We start from the raw sequence: 19,198 nt of genomic DNA, 5'->3' as shown, positions 1-19,198 counted from the left end.
AAAAAATGGTGCTGTGTTGGGATGCCTGGGTGGCTCAGTTGGTTAAGCAGCTGCCTTCAGCTCAGGTCATGATCCCAGCATCCTGGGATCGAGTCCCATATCGGGCTCCTTGCTCGGCAGGGAGCCTGCTTCTCCCTCTGTCTCTGCCTGCCATTCTGTCTGCCTGTGCTCGCTCTCTTTCCCTCTCTCTCTGACAAATAAATAAAAAATTCAAAAAAAAAAAAAATGGTGCTGTGGGCCAGTGGCTAAAATCGGACAGACTAAATTTTAAATTAGTCAAGAAATATAACACCCCAAACCCCCTGGCATTGGGTAAAGCCTTCACTATTCTTATAAATCTAAAATCTCAACCTTCTAAAAATTCTAAAAAAGGTGTTTTTTGCATGTTTATTAGGATACGACACCAAAAGTATAGTGGGTAGGGAGTACAACTTTTTTTCATCTGTTGAAATGACGTCTTGTTTGCACTTAACTCCCAGTGTGGCTTTCAAACTCATACACAGGGATTTCCTTCCTCATTTCCACTCTACTTCTAACCAATAAACAAACTCACCTTGTTTATCTCCCTTGCGGCCTGGTGCTCTGTTTGAGCCCCCCACTTCCTGATCAGCGGCTGACCAACAAGGATTGGTCACGTGGCTCCGTTTCCTTGCGGGGGTTTCTATCCTTATTCTACTTTGGGGCCCTGATTCTTTTGGGGGTTAGTTCTGTTCTTCATTGCCCCAATGCACATCTTCCCAAATGGATTCCTGTACAGGGTTTTTCATGCCAGCATTATGTATAATAGTGAATAACTGAGACCATCTAAATGCCAAATATGGGGATGTTTTAACAAATTATTATATGAGGGTTGCCTGAGTGGCCCAGTTGGTTAAGCATCTGCCTTTGGTTCAGGTCACAGTCTTGGGGTGCTGGGATCATCAGGAGTCCACTTCTCCATCTCCCTCTGCCCCTCCTCCTGCTTGCACACACTCTCTCTTTCTCTCAAATAGAATCTTAAAAAAATAAAAAATTATTAAAAAATGATTATATGATACAGCTTTTGTTTTAATTCGGTAAGCATTTTATTAAAATAAAAACTCTTTGAAAACCATAGTTAAAGGACATTTTTTCAAAGTGAGAAAAATGTATAGCCATCTTAAATCAATAGCCATTTTAATACTTTTCTTTAAGATTTTATCTTTATGTAATCTCTACACCAATGTGGGGTTTGAACGTACAACCTTGAGATCCAGTTGTGTGCTCCAACTGAGCCAGCCAGGCCCCCCATTTTCATACTTGATGAAATATACTAAAAGTGTCCCTTCTAAGATCAGAAATTTTAAAACAAATTCTTTTTTCCTAGACAAGTTTGCAGCTTGTTCATTTTTAGTTTTCATTTTATATGCTTCTGGTCCAAGAAGTCCTTGAATTTTCTAAGTTCAGCCTGAAGAAGTTTCTGTAGGATAACTTGATGTCATAGGGCTTGCATCCCACTTCCCAATTTAGCCAAGGAGTCATGGCAAAAATATCTGGGAGCCGCACAGATGATAAGGTTAGAAGTAGAAAATAAAAAGTCAAAATGATTGGGAAAACTATTAGTTGCCCAAGATGGGACAACATTTTTTGGAAAGACAGAATTTTCATCTTACTTTTAAAGAAATGTATCCACTAGTTTCTCTTATTAACATATTATTTGTTTTACAACTAAAATATTTGTAAAGATAAAAATTATGCAGTAAGAAGGGTTTGTTGCTGTTGTTATTGACTATCACATTACAAGTACCTTAGGGCCTGTCGGGGACCGCCTCCGGCCAGGAAAGTCCCCGCCATTACAAGATGGCGCTTGGCTCACTGCCAGCAAAATATGCTGCAAGTAAACAACGAACTTTCTGGTGAAGCTTGCCTAAAGGAGGACATAGTCATTGGCTGTTTCAATTTAATCAGCATAGTAACAGGACTCTCATTGGCTCTCCCCATTGTTTGGCCCCTTATTGGTCACCCTGCTCACTGATTGGTCATGTAAATGTATATAAGTGTGTAGGCTTGCGGAAATAAAGAGAGAGAAGATACATCTGAACCGGGGCTTCTTGTCGTCCTTGCGGGTCGAGGGCGACAAGGGCCTACTGCTGGTGGGGTGGGGGGTGGTGGGATCTATCAGGCAGATGACCTCGCTGGTACTGATCCAGCTAATTCTGGATCAAGTGGCTGCAGGTCACATTCCTGGGAGAGGCAGACACTGCAATGAGGTTCAATGTGAAGTCTTGGTTGCTGATGTGGGGCTCAGACACAAGCGACTCCATGTTGGGCTTGTTGTGGTTTGTTTTTAACAATCTTAACACCATACAAGTACAACTGAGGCCTCCTGTGCCACCCAGTGTGACATACCATGAAGTGTACAGCCTTCGAGGAATATCCTTATCAAAAGAGTGGCGTGTACTCAAGCCACAGGTAGCTTCGTTTCATAGGAAGTGTGGAGATGGGGAACAAGTTAAATGACACCACAGGGAGGCAAAGGCAAGACCAGAATGTGCAACACAGCACAGAACAGCTGACCCAGTTTCTGTGCAAGTCAATTAATTATGCAGGTTTAAACGTCGTCGTGGGGGACTACTTGAGATAAAGAGAGACTGAACAGATTCAACAACAAAATGCAATGTTCAGACCTCGTTTACATAAGTGATTCAAACAATGCCTGCTAAAAAAGATAACTTGGAGGCAACTGAGAAAATTTTAACTTTAATTTTAAACATTTAATTTAAAAAAACTGGGCTGTTTTAGAAAGAGTCTAAAAAACTTTTTGTCACATTTGTAGTCTGATAATAGCATTGTGGTTATGTAAGAGAATGTCTATATATTTTTAAGATGAATGCTGAATTATATAGGAGTAAACTGACATAACTTAGAGGATTTATTTTAAAACAAATCAGAAATAAAAGCAAGGGGGTTACAAGTGTGGGACCCCCAATGTTGGGTCCTCCAATAATGGGTCCGTGATTAAAGGAGAGAGACTGATACAAAGCGAAAGTCAAGCAAAGCTTTATTTCGTGCCAAGCATCAAGAATCAAACCAACCGTCAAACGGACTGGTCGGGTCCGCCCCTTACAGAGAGGGCGACCTCTTTCTGTTTCACAGACTAGCTTTTATAGAGCAAAGGCCATGTGGTTGGGCTTGGCCATGCACAGGTGGCCAATGAAATTGTAACACACAGAGAAAGCTGCACAGTCATGCTAGGTGACCAACTGAATTACAAATTAACCTGGTTGACGTTTGAACCAGCCTAACACCTTGGTCAGAATTGGTGCCCAAAAGGTGCCCAAAGGGCGGGGCCCATACTCCTTGGTAGCTAGGAGACAGTATGCCCCCCCTCTGACTGAATACCTCCACCTGGCCTGACCCACCCTTGTACTTGGACTTTGTTACCTGGTACTGGTTTCTGGGACTTGTTTTTAAGTAAGTTCCCCTGCGGGGGTGGGGGTGCAGGGTCAATTTAAGTTTTACTGCATAAACAACAAAATGGCAGTTCAACCGGGGTGGGGCCGCTCTGGCTGAATAGGCCCTTATACAACAAGCACATGTGGGAGAGCTTAACAATTGTTGAATCTTGAAGGGAATTGGGGGTTCACCCTCTTATTTCTACTTTTTTGTATGTTTAAAGTTTTAGTTTTTCATAACAAGTTCTTTTCAGGTATTTACTTTAGATAGAAGGAAAGATTTATTCATGGAGATAATAGGAGGGTTGAGGATATTCCTTCCTTGGTAGTGTTTATTTACTGAAAAACAAAGCAGGAATGCCTGGGTGGCTCAGTTAGTTAAGTAACTGCCTTCAGCTCAAATCATGATCCCAAGGTCTGGGGATTGAGTCCCACATTGGGCTTCCTGCTCAGCGGGGAGCCTGCTTCTCCTTCTCCCTCTGCCTGCTCTGCCTGCTGCTCCCCCTGCTTGTGCTCTCTCTCTGACAAATAAATGAATAAAATCTTTAAAAAAAAAAACAAAACAAAGCAAACATAGGAATTAGACCCCCTCTCTAGAAGTATTCAGCTCATAAAGATGTTCCTTCCTCCAAGAACCGCCCACTACCCTATCCCTAATTCTCTGCCCGCCCCCCCAATCCACTGACCACCACCACTCAGGGTTCTGGTCTAGGCCACAGCTAATTTCACCAGGGCAGACAAAGCCCAAGATGTCCCAGTTGGATTCTTGCTGCCAAAGATTCAAAATTCAAAATCTGCCCATCAGACTCTGCTGCTAGAGAATTCTGGAACTAGGGAATACTATATTCTACCAAGAGACGTGGAGCAATACAGAAGGCTGTTCTAGGAGGGTGCGAGCAGGGCTGTGAAGAAGAAAATGAAGCAGGTCCAGCACTCCAACAGCGTTCCTTGCCCAGAGGGCTAGCTGCAGTCCTCCTCTTGGACTCTAGACCCACGACTCATGTGATAGTAATTATGTCCAAGTGAGCAGTCTCTCCTGGGCCAGCCTTGGGTAGAGATGCCAAGGCCTGAGCTGCCAGTGAATGACAGATGAGAGCCTAGCAAATGCTGATGGTGGAGGACGTTGCTGGAGACTGTCCCTCAGTGGAGGGGGGAGGGGGCTTTGGCCTCACAGAAGGGTTAAGACCCTTATTATCATTTCAGGAACATTCTGCCAAATAATTGTTTAACTTAATTAGCTTTTTTACTATCTTTCGTAAAACCTTTTATAAAACAAAGAGGGTCTTGGGGCACCTGGGTGGCCCTGGCGGTTGGGCCACTGACTCTTGATTTCAGTTCCAGTCTATGATCCCAGGGTTGGGAGTTCGAGTCCCTCGTCGGGGTTCATACTGGGCGTGCAATGAAACCTAGTTAAAAATAAAAATAACAAATAAATAAGTAAATAAGTGTTAAAAAAGGGGGGGTTTCTATGAGGCTCAGTTCTCACATGAACTTAAATTATGTCCCCCACCCTGCCTTTTTTTCTGGTCTAAAGCTGCCTCTAGTGAGTCATTATCACTGTAACTAAAAGAACCCTTACTAATACAATGGTTTTAGTTTTGCCTGGCCTAATTATAGTGCTTGGTTGGAGCACGTGTGTGTGGGCTAAACAGCTTCCCTCTGGTTTATAATTCCACATCTCTGTAACTAAGAGAGAGGGACAGCAGAAATTACCTTGTGGAGGTACTCGCTTTCCCCAATGGAAACGGGCTTTCCTTTCACTTGAAAAACTTCCTTGACAGCCTGATAAACTTTGTCTAATGAATTCTACGTGGAGAGGAGAGAGTTGTAAAGACAGGCAGCCTAAAAGATACTTCCAGTCTGACCAAGTCCCTTGATTCATGCAGAGGTGGCAAAAGGCAATTGAGGTTAATTGTTCTAGAAGCCAATGGGCAGGGTTACTGAAGACCAACACATCTCAGGTTCTGATATCAGTCTTTGAACTCTTTAGGTTTGGACTTGCTTTAAGTCTGGACTTGTTCTTTAAGTCCAGACTTGCTCTAAAACTGTGATTCAACAGGGTGGATTTAGTGGGATAGCTAGCGTGTCCTCCAAGGACAGAAATATTTGTCCGTTTGCTGAGCAGGGAGCCCGATGCAGGACTCAGTCCCAGGACCCTGAAATCATGACCTGAGCCGAAGGCAGATGCTTAACTAACTGAGCCACCCAGACGCCCCCTTTTGTAAGTTTTATAAGCCCAAACAAGGTCTGACCCTAATGTAGCCTTTAACTGTTAATATAGGACAATTCTCAGTCCTGTATTGTTTGGAAAAAACAAACAAACAAACAAACAAACAAACAAACAAACCCATAACTCTACAAGCTGTCAATGACAAAGCTATCATGCCGAAGTATATCCAAGTAAAGAAAAACTAAAGTATTTCATCTTTCAAAGGAACACAGCAAATCCTGGGGCTGTCATATCAAAATCTTCAGACAACAATCCCCATCACTCTTTTTCTTTTTCTTTTTTTTTTAAATATTTTATTTATTTATTTGGCAGAGAGAGATCACAAGTAGGCAGAGAGACAGGCAGAGAGGGAGGAAGCAGGCTCCCCGCTGAGCAGAGAGTCTGATGCGGGACTCGATCCCAGGACTGTGAGATCATGACCTGAGCTGAAGGCAGAGGCTTAACACACTGAGCCTCCGAGGTGCCGCCCCCATCACTCATTTTCAAACCGTGGATGGGGAAATGGGCTAGAAAGCTTCAGGGGAGCTGAGAGGCAAAAGAGCTGTTCCGTGGTGGAAGGAAGGAACTGGGGGCTCTGTGAACAGGGGGTCAGGCAGCATCTACCACTTTCACTCACATCTAATCTCTCTTCTCTAAGAGTCGCTGGTATTTCCTTGCTGTCTTGGATGATCCAGGAAATGAGGTCTTTGCACAATGAGCTCACTGGAGAAGGAAGCTTCCTTTTGATGCTGAGCCCAGTGGTATGTGGTGTGGTTAGATAGTTGGGGTCGTGCTTTTTCACCTGTCTCTCTTTCTCCCAAGACCAAATGTTTGTGGCATTGCACTGAACGTCACCAAGTGTAGGACGAAAGGTTCTTTCCGGAACTGCTTAAAATATTCCCATTATAACCAGCATTACTGATGTGATTTCACCCTTTGGTGTCATGCAAGACTTCTGGGCTGTGGTGTATTTGGCCACAGGAAGCTTGACCTGGAATCATGAAAATTTGGCTATCTTACTTCTTCAGGAATTTTTCTTGCCTTGCCCTCTGAGCAACATCCACTTTACCCTTCCTTTCCCACACTTCTCCAAAATCATTTGTATGTCACTGATGTAGTTCGCTTTCACCCAACAAGTATTTCTTAATATTGCAAGTGCCTCAAACCCTTTTTTAGGGGTAGACTCACAGGAATGGATGGGATGGAACCCACTCTGACCCCCGTTCTGTTTTAATGGGCTGCTTGAGGGGTATTGACTGATCAAGGCAGAATTACCTGACTTTTAGGAAAAAAATGCATCTTCTCTCCATTTTTTTTCATGAAGTATGCACTGGGGCTATGTGAGAAGTAGGGTAAGGACAAGATAGGGAGGAGGGGCAGGTAGTCAGGAACCCTTCTTCAATCTGCAGAGGGTTGGGGTGCCTCCCTGAGTTAACGTCTGGTCCCCAATAAGGGTCTGGTTGCCTTGAGTATAGCCACACGTAAGTACTAACGTGGGTCAGCTCCCACAGTAAACCCAGTTCAGAGATGTTTGAGTTTCTGAAACTGTAGGATTTGTCCTAACTCACTTGACTAAAGACCCAAGTACTCTTGGGTTGGAAATAGGACAGCGCTGGTGAACCTGAAGGGGATTGGGGGAGGCCAGTATGATGCCTATAATATTTACTCTACGCTTGTGCTATATTATTTATCTTTTACGTTTTCTTTACACCGGACCTGGGGTTCGAACTCACAACCCCGAGATCAAGTCATGCAATCCACCAACTGAGCTAGTCAGGAGTCCCTAGAGTCCAGAGTCTTTTGCACAGTCTTCATGACTGTAAAAATGGTATTGTTTCCTACGTGTGTCATGAAATGTAAAATTAAGTGTGATGTTCATTCATTCATCCACTCATTTACCTATTCATTTATTTCACAAATACTTATTAAACATCTCATATGTACCAGGTGCTACACACTGTGATATTAAAATATTTATTTCCATGTCAAAATAATTTTTTGTGTACATTTTATATTCTATAACTTTCACATGTGACTACAAATAATCTCTATTTTAGGAGAGTCATTTAACAGGAAAAATGAAAAGGTAAATCTTCCAAATATTTATTTATTTACTTATTTAATTTTTAAAAAAAGATTTTATTTATTTATTTGACAGAGAGAGAGATCACAAGTAGGCAGAGAGGCAGGCAGAGAGACGGGGGTGGGGGGGAAGCACACTCCCTGCTGAGCAGAGAGCCTGAGGTGGGGCTCGATGCCAGGATCCTGAGACCATGACCGGAGCCGAAGGCAGAAGCTTAACCCACTGAGCCACCCAGGTGCCCCAAATATTTAAAGAATCATGTAAATATTTCTGACTTCAATTAAAATTTCACTATGTTCATTTTTCTGAATATCCAAACTCTTTGTATTACCTTGCAGTCAGGTAAGTGTCTAAGAAGAACTAGAGTGCATAAAGAGTAAACACCTTAAGTACATATAGTAAGTTCTCATATTGACTATTCCTAACAATGTCTTTCAGGGCCAGGAGATTATTGCACTTGGATTAAAAGGAAAGACCTTGTAAGTTGGTTTTGGTTTTTCTACTCATGATTGAATAGGGCAACAAACCATAAATTGTGGATTGTTATTGAATTTATGTAATGCTTATAATTTTTTAACGATATTATTTATTTGACAGAGAAAGAGGCAGCGAGAGAGGGAACACAAGCGGGGTGTGGGGGTGGGAAAGGGAGAAGCAGGCTTCCTGCCGAGCAGAGACCCATGAGGGGCTTGATCTCAGGACTCTGAGATCAGGACCTGGAAGGCAGATGCTTAATGACTAAGGCACCAAGGCACCCCATGTAATTCTTATAATTTTGAACTAACAACCATTTCCACACTCAACTGCCCCATTATGCACAGTTGAAATATTGTACCTTGCAAAGGAAACAATCTCCACCTATTTGCATCCGTGTTAGCCTTTCCAACCACACCCGCTTGTGGACAGCAGCCCATTCCTCGGTAAGTACATAATCCAGGGAGGGACTCTGAATTGACCTTTTGTCTCTTCAAGTTAAAAAAAAAAAAAAAAAAAGGAACGTATACTCAGCAGGTCAATGTTCAGCCACAGAAATCTCAGATCCAACCACAAATAGCAACCCATCTGAGGGCAGCCTCATGGGGCCCAGCTAACAGCTGGTAGCCCAAGGCAGTCAAAATGTGCTCCTCGGTTCCCAAAAAGTATCAGTCATTAGGGACAATACCATTTCTTTTCTTTCAGTTTCCTCAGTTCTTGGCCACTTAGAAGAATGAAAAGGCAGACCAGACAGAGTGGTGGGCAGCAAGGTTTATTGAGTGGTAGTATAAAGCCCCCTAAAGACAGAGGGGATTACGGACACCTGGGTGGCTCAGTCAGTTAAGCGGCTGCCTTCAGCTCAGGTCATGATCCCAGCATCCTGGGATCGAGTCCCACATCAGGCTCCTTGCTTGGCAGGGAGCCTGATTCTCCCTCTGCCTCAGCCTTCCTCTCTGTCTGCCTGTGCTCGCTTTTGCTCTTCTTCTCTCTCTCTGACAAATAAATAAATAAACTCCTTAAAAAAAAAAAAGACAGAGGGGATTAGAGAGGGTTGCCGCTGGAGCTTTTTAAAAATAATTTTTGAAGATTTTATTTATTTGAGGTTGAAAGAGAGAAAGTGCACAAGCAGGGAGAACAGCAGAGGGAGAAAGAGAAGCAGACTCCCCACTGAGCAGGAAGCCTGATGTGGGGCTTGACCCCAGGACCCTGGGATCATGACCTGAGCTGAAGACAGATGCTTAACCCACTGAGCCACCAGGCGTGCCACCACTGGCATTTCTAAGTCCAGGGGTTTTTATGGGTTTGTTGGTGGGCTGTTTTCATCTGATCAAGCCTCCGTGCATGTCACCTCATTGGGTTTTGTCATCTAAGGGTGGAGGGCTCCTTCCTGGGGTGGTAGAAAATCCTTAAGGGTGTTTCCTCTTAGCGTGGGGACCCATTGTCCATGCCTGCCTTTCTTCCAACTACCCTTCATCAAAATGTCTCTGGTGAGGAGAACCAGGAGAGCTTACAATTAACATTTCCCTGAGGAAGAGCAAAGAATGAATTAGACTTTTAGCAACTGGAGTTGTCTTTGGCTTTGGCCTCAGAGAATTCTGATACTAAATTCTGGAACTGAATAGATCATCCTTGGACACATGGGGAAGTGAAGACTCATTCAGCTAGAGAACATGCACCTTGAATTACGGACCCCTCTTCTACCTTGCTTTAGCAATCCTCAGGGGCCCAAAGCCCTTTATACCTGACCTTGTCTCCAAGCTTGCAACTGAAAGCCATTCCTCCTATGGAACATTCTGTGGAAACTAAAAGGGCTCTAAATCTACAAGAAATTTTTGTTTATTGTTACCAAATTAAGACAAATCCAAGAATTCTCCATTTTTTTGGAATTCTTAAAATTCCAAGGTGATTTAGAGTTCATTTATAATGACAATTCTTTTTGTATGGCTAGTAGATATGTTGTTTTGGCCTGCTCACCAACTCTCCCATCTTCAGATAACAGCACTCTTATCTTTTACTTCGGGGAACTACCCTCCCCTATTGTTAGTCCAAGAGGTTTAGATAAACCTGTCCAGTAGCTCCAGAAGAGGATCTCAAGAGTCTCCTGACCTTAGTGATTGTTTCAAGAATGAGCACTTGGTCCAGGTCAGGCCAATGGGAGTCCTGCTAATTTGATGGAGTTTTTGATGCTTGTCCTCAAGGTTCTGATTCATGTGTAGCATTTACCCCTGAAAGCTTAAGGGGCTTCTTAATGTCACAGCAAATAATTCATATAGCCATTTTTTCCTGATACTTACACCCTTTCTAGGGTGTAAGATACCAACAGATTGTTGTAAGATACCAAGAAAGATACCAACAGATTATTTCAGCAATACATGCCCTCATTCATTCAGCAAGAATTCATTGAGATGATGGATACTACTCCATGCCTGGTTCTGTGCTAGGGATGGAGTTATGAATGAAATGTGATCCCTGCCCCCACGGTATTCTGGGAGACGTATATATGGGAGCATATAGGAGGGTCATGGAATCTACCCTAGATTTGTGCATATGGGAAGGCTTCTTGAGGAAAAGGCCTGGCCTCCTAGCTATCTAGGAATCTAAGAATGATTTTTTTTAACTAAAAAAAAAAACAACAACAAAAACCCCAAACCCAAAACATTTTACTAAAGTATAAGATACAGACACAAAGATACATATGTAAGTCTACAGTTTAATGAATTTACTCAATAGAACACACCCATTAACCAGTGCGTATGTCAATTAAACAGGGCTAGCACACCAAAGCCTACCTTATGTCAACTTCCATATACTCACCACCCCTCACAATGAGCTTGTACAAATACTAATCCCATTATATTGCTCCCTTGCTTTGTTAAAGCCTTTTGAAGACTCTCTCCAGCCTTCAGGCTAAAACCCCCATCTCCTTAGCCAAACTCAACCATAGTGACTTCTAACCAACCATCCTCATCCTCACTGTCTGGCCATTGGTATGCTGCCCCTTCTGTTTACACTGACATTTCAGCCTAATTCCTGCTTTCAATGGTCCCTAATTACTCCAGGAGCCACCTTCTCAAAGCCGTCTAGGATTCCTTCCCTCTGTTTCAGATTCTTGAATGTAGAAATAGTATTTTTTATTCCAGCTTCCCAACTATTTAAATAAATAAATAAATAAATAAGAATACTCTATTCCTTTAAAATGAGAACAAACCATGACCCAGGGAGTAAATGAATCACTCGGTTGTAGAGAAGTCATGATGGGTTTTTATCAATCCAACTATACCCTCTTCTATCCCTTCCCTTAACATCAAGATAAGACTAAACAGTTGTATCCTTCACACTACCAAAATAAGTAGAGACCATGGAAATTGATGTTCTTGAGATGACTCTGACAACAGAATTTGACAGAATAAGAAAGTGAGAGAACACAAGCAGGGAGAGCGGGAGAGGGACAAGCTCTCCCCAGGACGCTGGGATCATGACCTGATCTGAAGGCAGACACTTAACTGACTGAGCCACCCAGGTGCCCTGTTTTTTTTGTTTTTTAATTAAAAGTGTAAGAGTGGAAGTGAAATTCCTAATTTCAGTGACAAATTGGCTTAAGTAGCTTGAAAATGATTCTGTGAAATTAAAAAAGCAAAACACACAAGTAAGGTTTTAGTGTGTAGGAAACTGTCACTAGGTTGATGGGTACAGTCAAAACTGTCACTGTGGGCCAGGAGGCAAGGCACATGAAGCCATCTTTATAGAAGCTTTTACAATCTGTGCTTGATTTTTAAAAAAATATTTACTGTTTATTTGTGGGGGGGTAGGGGGCAGAGGGAGAGGGAGATACAGTCTTAGCAGACTCCCAGCTGAGCCCAGAGCCCATCTGGGTGTGGGGGGGGTGTGTGTGAAGGGAGTGCTGGATCTCAAAGCCCTGAAATCACAACCCTGAGCTCAAACCAGGAGTCTGACCCTTAACCCACTGTGCCACTTAGGTGCCCCTACAATCTGTACCTCACTTTTAATGAGAAAGTACTTCCCAGGAAATTCTAATGGCAAATCCAGGTTTATCTTCTGTATGCATAGCATCAATTACACCTAACGGGCTGGCCCCATTCTCAGCAAATCTATTTCTCCTCTAACATCCTATAACTTAATACGACACTGGGCTGGGGGAACCACCATGCACAGCTGTGTTCTACTAAAAGTTCTCTCCCAGCTGCCGCCTCTCCTTAGAGATCAGCAGCCCACCTATGGCCTATTGGAATTTCACTGAATAAGAGTTTAATAACTTAAGTGAAGGCCTAAGTTTTGGGTCTAAACCCAGAAATCCAAATTCAAACTGTAGGGGAAAAAACTGCTCAAGTGACTGTAGAAGTGGATGCCTGGGTTGTGACTCATTGATGCAGGAGGATTTGAGATCCTTATCTTTTATATCCTAAACTTGGGTGCTGTAGTAATTATCCTGGCCATCATTTTACAGTCCAGAGTGTTCTGCGTGATCTTCATGAGTACAGAAATTCGGTTGTTTCTTCCGTGCTTAGTCAAAAGAATAGTGCTGTTCATTCCTTTCACTTAATAGGCAGGAAGTGCCTTGAGCACAAAGGCCACAATGGCCATACCTTTATTTTCGGCTTGTGAGTCCTCCTAGCCCCATACCAAGAATGCTATGGGCTAGCAGTCAGAAGTATTTCGAGGCGGAGGGAGGGAAAAGAATGTTTCGATTGCTCAGAAAATATTTTATTCCTCCGATCCTCTCCTCGAGAGGCAGGCAAAGGAAACGTTCTTGGGACAGCAGGGTTTAACTATCCTCCCTGGAAACTTGGTTTCACAAAATGCACTACAGCTCTGTGGGTCGCGCTGCCGGCCGGTCTCCGCGGGTCACCGCCACGGTGGCCGCGCCTCAGCCCGCACGTCCCCGCGGCCTCTCGGGCTCCCTCCCTCCGGCAGGCGTCGCTGGCCACAGCAGGGCGGTGAGGAAGGAAGAGCACCCGATCTTCCGTCCCCGCCTTCCCGGGGTCTCGGCACCCCTGGCCCTCCTTCCCCAGGAACCCGCGCCTGCTCTGGAGCTCTCCGCACGCGCCCAGCGATGAACCGAGTCCCCCCTCTGCAAGGCGAGGGTACAGGCCACCGCGACTGAAAGCGGGGGCGCAGCTGGGAGAGAGCCGCGGGCAGGCCCCGGCTCGAGGCCAGGGTGCTGGGCGCGCGCAGAAAGGCCCAGGACCCCCGGAGGCGGGATCCCGGCGAGCGGGTGAGCGGCCTGGGCCGCGCGGCGGGGCGTCCGGGCGTCCCGGACGGGGTGGGGGCGGGCGGAGGCGCGGCAGGAAGGGCCCGCGGCGGCCGCGCGGGTCGGGCTGGGGGCACGGTGGAGGGGAGGGACGGGGCGGCGCCCAGCTGGGCTGCCTGGCCGGCTCACCTCGCCCAGGCGGCGCGCCCTGCGGGAACTCGCGGAGAGGAGAGCCAGACCCGCCAGCCTCGGGATTCCGGGACCGCCCTCTCCCGCCCCAGGGGCAGCGGCGAGCGGCAACGACGGCTGGAGCCGCAGCGGCAGCATGAGAGCTGGCTCCGCCGCTCTCCGCCGGCGGACGCGGGGCGACAGGCGGCGGCGGTGCCTGCGCGCGCCATGGGGGCGCCGTGGGGCCAGGCGGCGGGTCGGGGCTTCGGGCGGCGCCGAGGCCGGGGGCTTCCGCGGGGCGCTTCGGCGCTGGCCGCCGGCCTGCTGTGCACCGCTCTGGCCGCCTACTCCTGCTGGACTCGGCTGCCGCCGCTGCCCTGGGCGTCCCCCGCCCCGCCGCGGCCGGTGGGCGTGCTGCTGTGGTGGGAACCCTTTGCGGGGCGCGACAGCGGCGCGCGGCGGCCCCCGGACTGCTGGCTGCGCTTCAACATCACCGGCTGCCGCCTGCTCACCGACCGAGCGGCCTATGCGGAGGCCCAGGCGGTGCTCTTCCACCACCGGGACCTCGTGAAGGGCCCCCCCGACTGGCCCCCGCCCTGGGGCGTCCAGGCGCGCTGGACGGAGGAGCTGGAGTTGCGGGTGTTGGACGACGAGGCGGCGGCCGCGGCCGAAGCCGTGGCCACCTCGGGCCTCAGGCCCCCGGGCCAGCGCTGGGTGTGGATGAACTTCGAGTCGCCCTCCCACTCCCCCGGCTTGCGCAGCCTGGCGGGTAACCTCTTCAACTGGACCCTCTCCTACCGGGCCGACTCGGACGTCTTCGTGCCTTACGGCTACCTCTACCCCAGGAACCATCCCAGCGACCAGCCCCCGGGCCTGGGCCCGCCGCTCGCCCGGAAACGGGGGCTGGTGTCCTGGGTGGTGAGCAACTGGGACGAGCGCCAGGCGCGGGTCCGCTACTACCACCAGCTGAGCCAGCACGTGGCGGTGGACGTGTTTGGCCGCAGCGGGCCTGGGCGGCCGGTGCCGGACGCCGGTCTCCTGCACACGGTGGCCCGCTACAAGTTCTACCTGGCCTTCGAGAACTCGCAGCACCTCGATTACATCACCGAGAAGTTCTGGCGCAACGCGCTGCTGGCCGGGACCGTGCCGGTGGTGCTGGGACCCGACCGTGCCAACTACGAGCGCTTCGTGCCCCGCGGTGCCTTCATCCACGTGGATGACTTCCCTAGTGCCTCCTCCCTGGCTGCCTACCTGCTCTTCCTCGACCGAAACCCGGCAGTCTACCGTCGCTACTTCAACTGGCGCCGGAGCTACGCTGTGCACATCACTTCCTTCTGGGACGAGCCCTGGTGCAGGGCCTGCCAGGCTGTGCAGACCGCCAGGGACCGGCCCAAGAGCATACGCAACTTGGCTCGCTGGTTTGAGCGGTGAGGCGGCTCTCCTGTGCGTGTATCCCTGGGGAGGTCAGATCGGCAGCTTTTTGAGCCTCAGCTGTGCATCTCCTGGACTCCTGAATCATGGGACGGAGTTTTCCAAACACCCATTTGTACTCTATGGGGAAATGGTAGTTTCCATATGGCCAATCAATATTACTCAGCGCAAAGACTGGGTGGGAAGGATTCCTGGTTCTCATGGGGTTTTTGCATAAACAGCAGTTGGGCTCTGTCTGCTGTCCATGGGCATCAGTGTTCACCTGTGAAGGGAGCCCTTCCTTACTGTGTAACTGGTGCAGAGGGGAAAAAATAGCTTCTCTACCGGAAGCCATTGAGTTAGTTGCTCTGGCTTTCCTCATCGGCCCCAGGCTGTAGTTGTGGTCTGTGTGGACTCCAGATCCACACTCCCGTTTCACTGCGCCAGTGTGCAGCAAGCCCGGGGTTTAAGAAGGCGCCTTGTTGTGGAACAGTGATAGGACTAGGCCACCAGTGGGTCCTCTTTGTTGAAATTCTGAAAAGCCTCATCTCCTAAGAAGAAGGAAGTTGAGAAGGAGGGTCACTCAAACATCCATTGACTGTTCCTTAACAAGTCCTTTTTATTCCCCTGCTCTCTGAATGCAAAGAAGATGCTAGATTGTCCTTGAAGGAGAGTTCAGATGAATCTATAGGTATACCTCACTTTTACAAATGTATTTTTGAAATGTATTTTTGGAAAACTGCTTTTAGATCAAGTCCCAATCACTGCTTTAGGAGAGTTCAGTATTTAATGCAGCCCTATGGAGAATCCCTTTGCAATGTGAATGATCATCTAACTTATTTCCTCTGTGTCTATGTTTTTCTATAACTTAAAATTTTTAAGAAGTGTATTGAAATTACAGATGTGAAAATAAAGTGGAAGCAACCTCTCCCCTCTTTCCAGAAAACCAGCCTGTGTTTACAAACAGAGGAGAAGGAAGCCAAGGTGTCACTTTCCACAAAATTACTTGTTCTCATCTATTTCACTGGACCAAATTTTCAGCAGGACCATCAGTCCTCCAGGGATGCTAATATTACCTGTTTGCAGAACAAGGAAAGATTGTACTGCATTATGGAATCATGGAAGTGGAAAAAAGTGTCTGTTAATACTAGTTTTTTTTCCCCTTCCAGTCAGTTTTTGGTAAAATGTTTAGTTGCTAGGGAGTGGAACTAAATTAGTTTCTGCAGCAAGCTTTGGGTTTTGTTAAAATCCAAATCTGCAACTTTCCTTAGGGCCAGCAGGTTCCCCTCCTGGTCTGCATGGTAGTCAAGTGCATCCTTCCCTTTCTAGTGACCTTGACGCGGTGTCCTGGGGCCAACTTTGAAAATACATGTATTGCCTTGGAAAGTTGTGAATGAATAGCTTACTTAGTAGGCGTCCACATGTGCCTGCTCTGTGCCAAACACTGGGCTGCTGGTGCCAGGAAAGACACAAAAATGTGTAAGGCAAGGAAGGTTCTTTAAAGTCTCCTAGAATTGCCACTGCCAACAAGTAAGTAATTAACTTTGATAAATCAGTTGGCAGAACCTATTTGTTTAGAATGACATTCTTTAATGTAATACAGGCCATAGGTCAATAACTAGAAAGCCAGTTGATTTACAGCCTCAAACAATGGTTTCTTTTTGTCCTAGATTTATTATTTTCTCCCAGTTATATTAAGAAATAATTAGCACATGTCACTGTATACGTTGAAGGCATAGAGCATGATGGTTGGTTTACATAAAATGTGTGATGGTTACTGCAATACGTTCAGCTAACATCCATTATCTAATACAGATACAATATAAAGAAATCCTCGATTTATTATAATGACCCTCAGTGACTGATTATTATGGGTGTGGTACAAGATTAATCAGGTTTATATAAAGTTCCGCCCGTAAACAGCAATTGTGCACTTGATTAGGACAATTAGCTGAATCACAGAGTTAAGTACTGTCTCTGCATTTGTTGCAGACTCACTTGAAAAGCTCCCTAAAATCCAACCGCTTCAGTTCTTCTTTCCCTTGAAAGGAGAGAGTAAAGGGGTTCCTGGGTGGCTCAGATGGTTGGGTGTCTGCCTTCAGCTCCGGTCTCTGGTCATGGTCCCCGACGTGGTCCTGGGGTCCTGGAATCTGGCCTGGATCGGGCTCCCTGCTTGGTGGGGTGCCTGCTTTTCCCTCTCCCGATGCTTGTGTTCCCTCTCTCGCGGTGTCTCTCTGTCATATAAATAAATAAAATCTTAAAAAAAAAAATTAAAGCCCACCGATAAAATTTCCTTATTTAGGGGCGCCTGGGTGGCTCAGTGGGTTAAGCCGCTGCCTTCGGCTCAGGTCATGATCTCAGAGTCCTGGGATCGAGTCCCGCATCGGCTCTCTGCTCAGCAGGGAGCCTGCTTCCCTCTCTCTCTCTGCCTGCCTGTCTACTTGTGATTTCTGTCAAATAAATAAATAAAATCTTAAAAAAAAAATTTCCTTATTTAAATAGTGTGGGTGGCATTACAAATTATCAGCTAGCCAATAAAGAAAAAGTCAAAATTCTATTTTTTTTTTTTTTAGATTTTATTTATTTGCCAGAGAGTACACACAAGCAGGCAGAGAGGCAGGCAGAGGCAGCGAGAGAAGCAGGCTCCCTGCTGAGCAAGGAGCCCGATATGGGACTCAATCCTAGGATCCCGGGATCATGACCTGAGCTGAAGGCAGCGGCTTAACCAACGGAGCCACCCAGGCATCCCCAAAATTTTATTCTTCTAAAAAAATACTTTGTTTATTTGAGGGAGGGAGAGCACACACGAGTGTGAGCACGAGTGGGTGGAGGGTCACAGGGAGAGGGAGAAGCAGACTCAGATCATGACCTGAGCTAAAGTCAGATGCTGAACGGACTAAGCCACTCTGGTGCCCAGAAAAATTCTTCTCTTGAAAATGAGTATTTATGAGGTACTGGTGTTATGGGGAATCTACATGGGGCACCGGGAGAGTGGATTTTGGAGGTAATCTGGCTTAGATTTGATTCCAGCTGTGTGACCTCTGCAAATTAGTAATAACCTTGAACCTCAGATTCCTTATCTGAAAAATGGAGGAGGACAATACTTCACAGCTCATCGTGAGGATTTGTGGAAGTAAAATAAATAAAGGTGCCTAACACATGGCAGTCAGTTGACAAAAGACAAATTTTTTCTTTGCCTTTTTTTTTTTTTTTTTGCAGTGATTTCAGGGTTCCTCCTTATGTGTTTGTATGTCTACAATTCTCAACATATATTTCAGGATATATCTGAAATCAAAAGGGGCCTCATACTGTATTTCAAATGTATCCCTAAAGCTAAACTATATGATTTCAAGAATCACCATTGTTACTTAGATTGAACTTGCATTTTCAGAGTAGGAGGAAGCACCTATGCTTTCTTTGAAAAAAAAAATTATCAAATTACATAGCTACATGAGTAACTATTATTTTACCATGCTTTTCTTGGTGGTAAGTCTATTTAAAACTGACCATATTTATTAAATATTTTGCAGAAGGAAGGTATACTTGAATTTTTACTTACGTGCAAATTCTGGGTATAGAAGGAACAGTATTTTTTAGACCGATCTTGTCAGAGTAAGAAATAGAGCAGTCGCTCTTTTTATATTGTTTTTCATACTCTTAAATTGAGTAGGTTAAAATTCATATCCAGAATGCATATAAGTGCATCGTATATATTATAAAATGTCTTTTCTGTGATTGTCATGCCATCTCTTTCAGGCATAAACTTTTCTTTCAAAAAATTTACAAATTTCATATCTTTGGTACTGGATGACTCTAACGACGTGAGCGCACCTGGAACGATACTGGGATAGGGAAGGCAGTATGACTTGCTTTCAAGCAGTAGCTTAGAGAGGACAGGGTGGCTTCGTGGGAAGAGTTGGCAATTTGGAGTCAGAAACTGGGTGCGTGGTTCTGATTTGGCAGGTTACTTAAACTCTCTGAGCTTTAGCTTCCTCCTTTATAAAGCATGAATGTCTGTGCAAAATGAGTATTAAATGTGATTATGTGGCCCAAAGTGCATTGTACTCAGTAAAGTGCTACAGAGTTACAGGACACTCTAGATCTTCAAAATTCTAGAACGGGATGAGCAAACCCTCTGTAAAGGGCCAGAGTAATTATTGCTGGCTTTGGAGGCCATCCAGTCTCTGCTGCTGCTAAACTCTGCTGATGTAAGGGCAAAAGCAGCCTTTGCC

At 46.0% G+C, this 19,198-nt stretch overlaps 1 protein-coding gene across 1 annotated transcript; it reads left to right on the top strand.

Annotated features, from left to right (window-relative positions):
* The first annotated feature begins 13,570 nt into the window (after positions 1 to 13,570).
* Positions 13,571 to 15,894, top strand: FUT4 (fucosyltransferase 4). The gene has a single exon (XM_044258294.1). It carries the CDS (start codon positions 13,785 to 13,787, stop codon positions 14,985 to 14,987), a length of 1,203 nt encoding a protein of 400 aa, XP_044114229.1. The 5' UTR covers positions 13,571 to 13,784; the 3' UTR covers positions 14,988 to 15,894.
* Positions 15,895 to 19,198: the final 3,304 nt, after the last annotated feature.

This window comes from Neovison vison, chromosome 7, assembly GCF_020171115.1.
Source record: "Neovison vison isolate M4711 chromosome 7, ASM_NN_V1, whole genome shotgun sequence".
NCBI lineage: Eukaryota > Metazoa > Chordata > Mammalia > Carnivora > Mustelidae > Neogale > Neogale vison.
The sequence above is the reverse complement of the archived record's forward strand: the minus strand, read 5'-3'. Positions and strand labels throughout refer to the sequence as shown.

Coding starts and splice junctions, on each gene's coding strand:
- FUT4 (XM_044258294.1), top strand. CDS start 13,785: ATGGGGGCGCCGTGGGGCCAGGCGGCGGGTCGGGGCTTCGGGCGGCGC.